The 6,334-nt window shown below is 42.0% G+C and overlaps 1 protein-coding gene across 1 annotated transcript; it reads right to left on the reverse strand.

Moving 5' to 3' along the window:
* Nucleotides 1-2,118: 2,118 nt before the first annotated feature.
* Nucleotides 2,119-5,648, reverse strand: LOC142790264 (uncharacterized; the record flags this gene model as incomplete). The annotated part of the gene is made up of 4 exons (XM_075885221.1): nucleotides 5,414-5,648; nucleotides 5,225-5,332; nucleotides 3,112-3,473; nucleotides 2,119-2,333 (listed from the first exon to the last, which is right to left on the reverse strand). Coding segments are annotated over exons 1-4 (758 nt in total), but the record flags the coding sequence as incomplete, so codon positions are not given.
* Nucleotides 5,649-6,334: the final 686 nt, after the last annotated feature.

Genomic DNA, 6,334 nt, shown 5'->3' on the forward strand with positions numbered 1-6,334 from the left:
AACAGACAGCTAGAAATGACAGACGAAGTGTCGAATGCTGCTATTCTGGTGGAAATTGTGAAAAAAAAAAACTGCAAATGGGTACGGCTAAGGCGCCCAGATAAAACAAAGTTGCTTAAATAGGAACCTTAGGCGACACATGTAACTGGTAGGGATGATAACTGATACACATACACAAATATAGAATGAGCGGTTATGAAATTATTAAACGTGGAAGTGCACGCTCAATTGAGGGGACGCAAGCAGCGTCAACACAAGAACGCTGGAAGGGGCGTTCGTTCTGCAAAGGACAAAAATAGGGCGCTGATGCATCAATAGATGCACTGAGCTACGTACAACGGCACTATTACAACATCCTATGTAAATCAGGACACTGGAATGTTAAAGGAACAATGAGGCACAATGTTGACTACAAATATTTATTCTTGTTACTTCGTTACAATCTCGGGCAACATTTTCATAGCAGGCACCTATTGATAAACAAGCATGTCCTGGGCTGTTGCAAAGGCACGCAAACCACACCAAGACATTTCATTTGTCAGTAAACAATAAAACTATGAAGAAAATTGCAGCATGTGACATTCAATGCAGAACATTGCTTGACCATTGCCTGAACAACAGGTACCAGAGGAAGACTCACCGTTACATTTTTTTCAACATGAACATGCGTGCTTTGAAACATACAATGAATGGCCTAGCAACACACTGTACTGACAATTTGCACAGACACGAATGCCTTAATGGCATGAACAAAGGTGAACATGCAAACCGATTTCCACTGCAGCTTGTTGTCATATACATGAGGTGTATAACAGCAAGATTCACTGAGTAACTTTCGGATCAATAATATGTGTTTTCAAATATACAGGTGATGACACAGTAGAGCATTGCACTAACCATTTCCGCAGACTTCCATACAAATGTCAGCATGGGATCATGAAAGTTAAACAATGCACACTACATCCACAGACGTGTTACAATACAGTTTGTGATGTCACATGACGTACTAGTGAAAGGCGCATTCAATAATGCTTGCAAAAATGACCTGTGTGATTTGAGATGTCTAGTAAAACACTGGAGTAACAATTTCCACAAACTTATACACGAATGTCTGCATGGCAGGAACACTTCAACGGTGTATGTAAACTGCAGATAAGTTGTTGCCACGTTGTGCGTATGCCTAGAGGACAGTATGGTGAAGTAACGTTTGGAAAAAAACTGATATTTCCAAAGTGACGGGAAGTTGCATTGTAACAGTTAGCTACCGTTTCCACTAGCTATACAAGTGCCCTGTGGCATAAACGTAGCAGTACAGTTTATATATCCACACATTACCGCAAAACCTTGCTCGTACGTTACATAACAGATAAGAGACAGGCATGATCATCATTGCTTGGAGGAGTAACTAGACTGTTTGAACAAGTATTCAATGGACACTTTGCACTTACGATTTGCACAAGTGATGGTAATGCCTCCATTGTGCAAATGAAATGAAACATTACCTTGTGTAAAGAGATGTTCCTAAGGTGCCTCTCGTTCATTTGTCGTGCGAGCTTATAGGAAGGTAAATTGGGCATTGTGTGTATATGTGTGTTTTGAAGAGGATGCAATGAGTACATGAAAACATTGCACGAAAAATTTTCGCATTGTACATGACTGCATCCATGGCAGAAGATGGAAAGGTACAGGTTATTTCTATCGCGCTCATCTATGTGACTTGCTGTCATGTTACATTGTAAACTACAGAAGGATACCTTAAGAGTTGTCCCGTGCCGGAAGCATGTTCTAAAACGATGAAAAATACAGCAATCACATACCAAAACAGGTTGTGCTTTGGTCCTTATACTTGCGCTTACTTGAATGGCATGGTACACGTGGGATAGTGCTGTGAACCTAGGCAGCACAAAATTTTTTAAGCAATGTAAATCTAGTCAGAATGTTGTCAACAAGTTGACAATGGCAGCATTAAGAAATAACCTCCATAGAGCCTGATTGCCACCACCCATATCTGAAACAACAGCATCTATTTTAAGGCCAATGTCTTCACATGCTCTTATCATTTTCAAGAGTTCTTGCTTGACAGAGAGTGCATGAAAACAATTTCCAGTCAAATGGTACCCAATGACCTGCTTCCACCTCGTAGTAACACCACCCAGCATAAATACGAGGCCATGGGTAGCCAAGGTGTCTGCAGGGAGGCTGCCATCTGCCAAGGGAATCGTAGGTCTGCCCAGTACTGCGTCAGCCGAAGGATCATATATGAGGCTTGGGGTGATCTGCATCTCATCCATCATGAGGCACGCATGGCGCTCGTACTCTGTCATGCAGTTGACCTGCGCATGATTGGAAGATACGAATAACTAACATGAAAGGTTAGGCAGGAAATAAAAGAAGTGTTAGTGTTTAAGTACATTACGTCGCACAAGTAGGCTGCAATAAGGTACCATAACGTAAACAGCCCCACAGTCAAAGATAATCATTCCGTTAACGTTAAGGTCACCTCCATAAAAGCACTGCCCAACGAAGCATCCACTTGAATGAGGTCGACCAATGTAATGAAATAACTGCTTATCATGACACAAACACATGAGCCGTCGAAAGATACCACTGAGAGCTTGCAATGCGCAAAAGCGTCGTCAGGAATATGCATGTTCAGTCAATCAGTGATGATTCGTGGTTTTGGCGCAGCGCACCGATTCGGTATGCTTGTCACAACCAGAACGTGCAATGAACACTTTCGTTATTTTATATAACAACACACTTTATCTGGCCAATATCTCGCGCTACCTTACACTATAAACTATAAGCTTCCTATCACAAAACTCTCTTGCATCCTGTCATGATCAGGCAACTATCAAATGGATGTTTGTTGGCTTAGATTGTATTGTAGTGTCCTGCAAGGCCTAGGTTGTTATTAGATGGGTTGCAGCTAAAATGAGAACTCTATGCTATCTAACTTTCATTCAGGCAACCATGAAGTGCTAACCATTTTTCGGGAACACCGTGATTGTATTATGAGGCATGCCAGCATAAGTACAGAAAATACAAACAAAAATTTAAAATATCGGAACTTCCATAGTGCTGCAAAATGGACAAATTCGTTACGATTACCTCAACAGCGAGAGAGTCCATAATGTCCACCAGCAGCCCTGGACGAAACTTGCAGTGCTCGATGTCACGTTGAAGTGTACGCTGTGAAGGCAATGGCTGGCCGAGCTCCTTAACCATATCATAGCCCCTCGAGCCGCAGGATAGGCGAATCTTCAGTGCTTTGGTCAATGTTTCCTTGGACCACACTGTGCCTCTTGGTGAACGATGCAAGCTGGTGAACTGGTCTTCATTTATGTACGAAGACAGGTGAAGCATAAGTTTCTTGTGCTCCCGCTCTTTCACCCTCGCCTTAGCCTTCGCAATAGTCAGCTGTCGTTCCAGAGCGTTTATTCTGGCCAACAGAGCTGCATGTGAGGCTGTACCTGCAAGTAAAGGATGTATACTTAAATGAAAAACAATGACATCTGGGTTATTCTACGTGAAACGTCCAAGTAATTTCAGCTACCATCTCAAATGTATTTCAAAAATAGTACAGATCTGTTGAACTGAAAACAGTCTGCTGCTAGATTCTCTTGGAGGAAATCTCTTTTTTTTATCGCGTGGGAATCCTTCCGAATTTTGGAGAGTATCGTCGGAGTGTTGTTTACGAAAATAATTTATGGCGAGAGTATTGCATCTCGTTGCAATACCAAGTTTAGTCTACATATTAAGGAAAGGCGTTTGTGTAAAGCAGGGGTCTCAAACTCACCTCAGCCAGCGAGCTGAAGACACTACATTGAGTACTGCAAGGGCAGGCGCAGTGTGAACTAGTGGGCGAGGGGATCGGTGGGTGCGTTTGAACAATATGACAGCTATAGTTGCCTTTTGAAAGAGCGGTTTCCCCACATCACATATGTGTCTAATTTACGAAGGGTATTTAGAGTCAGGGTTCGAGAAATAACGATACCTATCTTCGTAATGACTGAAATCGACGCCAATTCCTGAATGAAGAGTTTTCGTTCCACGACCATGTTTCAACGTGTGATGGCCTAATGGACTACGTCACGAAAAGAATGCTTGAGGCCGGCCATGTCTGTGGAGCTCATGATTACACTTATTAAGAAAATGAAAAAAAAAAGAAATACGGGACGAAGACAGTCCTCTGCAGGCTGCAGTCAGCATGTTTCAGACGCCTGGAGCGAGTTCGCAGCTTAACAATACATATTATTGCTTTTTTAACACGAAAGAGTTATGTACTGGGGTCCACCAAGCCAAGTTCAAGCAAAAGTTCAACATCGCTGCAGCGAAATTCAAGCACCCTTAGAGCAAATGCTGTGTCTTTATACAGCAATAAATAAGCATGGCGCCGATCAGCTTAGCTGTGTATCGACATTGCGTAGATTAGTGCAAGCTTCGAGCCATTTTTTTAAAAAAGCTCTTCCATTCAGTTCCACGCCGTCATGGAATTCGTGAAGCGTGTATACATCTGTAGCTTCATATGGACAGTGATAGCTAAAAACAATCACGGGAATGAATGAATTTTATTTTCGCAACAAAACGTAAACAATTTCCCTGCGCATAAACTGCAGCGTTACGAGTTTCAAGTAATTGGAAGCTTCAAAATACCTGACGCTTCACCTAAGCACATGCAGTGTGAATGCGCTTCCTTAAATAGCACTGCAAGTGCATCACATGGTATCATAAATGCGAGTAAGTTGCATAACTTAGGTCTGCTTCAAAAGACAACGGTGCGTCAGCTTAGCTGTACAGTGAAATTACAATAAAGTACTAGCAGCCGATACAGTTTAAGCAGGTCTACCTTTTTCAGTATTCTTTGTTTACAACCATTATGTGTGTAGCAACGAACTCCAAGTGGCCCAGCTGTGCATGCGCACAATCACTGCAGTGTTTTTTCTTTTTCGTTGTGGAACTACGCAAGCCAATTTCATGGTCATGAGGAGATGCTTCCACTAGGATGATGCATTTACGAACATACAAAATAAAGTGCTAATAAAAAAACTTAAAACCATGTAGTGCGAGTACACAACTCTTTTTTTATGCAGCAAATTGAGTTGGTTTCTATAGCCCCGTAGTAAAATTGTGCAATAGTGGGACTAAACTTCAAAAATTGTTTTCTCCACTAAAAGAAAAAAAATAGTTACGTGCATGATGCAATAAACATACACCTGCTTACTTGGTATACTGCACGCAGAACTCTGTTGCACAATGTCCAGAGTACCTTGGCCAACCACTTCTGCTTCTGCTTCAATTGAAAGGTGGGGCGTATCCTCTGGGGACATTTCTACAAGATAGAAGCCACCCATCTCGGTTAATTACAAGCATTACTTCCACGTCTACACCATGAATGTCACCGCAATCGTACCTTGAGTATCACTCTCATGAGATCCGTGAAAGTAGCAATGGTCATGTCCTATTGAGCTGCTGTCAATGCTCATGCCATTTCCTGAAAATGTCGTTCATAAATGAGCAGACACTATAAAATCAAACGAGACAAGGGTAGTACAATTGATTGAAATGCCGTTTTATTCAACCATTCTAGCAGCTGCTTTCACTTAAACCGCTCCAAAGAAGTCGACGCTTTGTTAACAAACTTTGAAGTCTCCTTATACGCCAACCTATCAAATTCACTGCACTCATTGTATTAGTGTTTCAATGTTTATTGTCACACAGTTCCTCAACTTCGGCATCTGAACACAAAACTAGCGTGTATGCCACACTGATGGGATGCCTGATGAATACGTGAGACACAACATTGCTTCGAGTCTTACGCGTATGCTTTCATGTACACGTAATCACAATCAATGGACACATTCCTTTTTACTGTGTGCACGTAACATTTGTCGCTACAAATATCGAAAAGGGCGCATCGATTGCACAAACCAGAGACCATGTTCAGCTGTGCAAATTAAGGCAGGGCAGTTGAAGTTCATGCAACAGTGCACGTAATATTGCTGCAAGATTTAAACATGCACAAAAGGAAAACAAAATGCATTGGATTTTGTTGCATGGCCTCCAACTGCTACCACGTGGATTGCATGCAACAATGCGTACATGTGTTTTATTTGTGCACCAAAATGCATTTCTAACTTGGTGAAATGAAGCGCTAAAAACGGACCAACAAAAAGAGAGACACAGAGGAGAAATGACTGCATTTTCAACTGTTTGCAGTAGCAAGGAGCGCACAACCCTTAAATGCTGTTTGCTGCCAAGCGGCTCTCATTTCGAAACTCCGAATCCGTAATGCGTCATTTCAGCAATGGTGGCTTCAGCTTAAGACAATCAG

This window comes from Rhipicephalus microplus, unplaced genomic scaffold (assembly GCF_043290135.1).
Source record: "Rhipicephalus microplus isolate Deutch F79 unplaced genomic scaffold, USDA_Rmic scaffold_90, whole genome shotgun sequence".
In the NCBI taxonomy this organism is placed as follows: domain Eukaryota; kingdom Metazoa; phylum Arthropoda; class Arachnida; order Ixodida; family Ixodidae; genus Rhipicephalus; species Rhipicephalus microplus.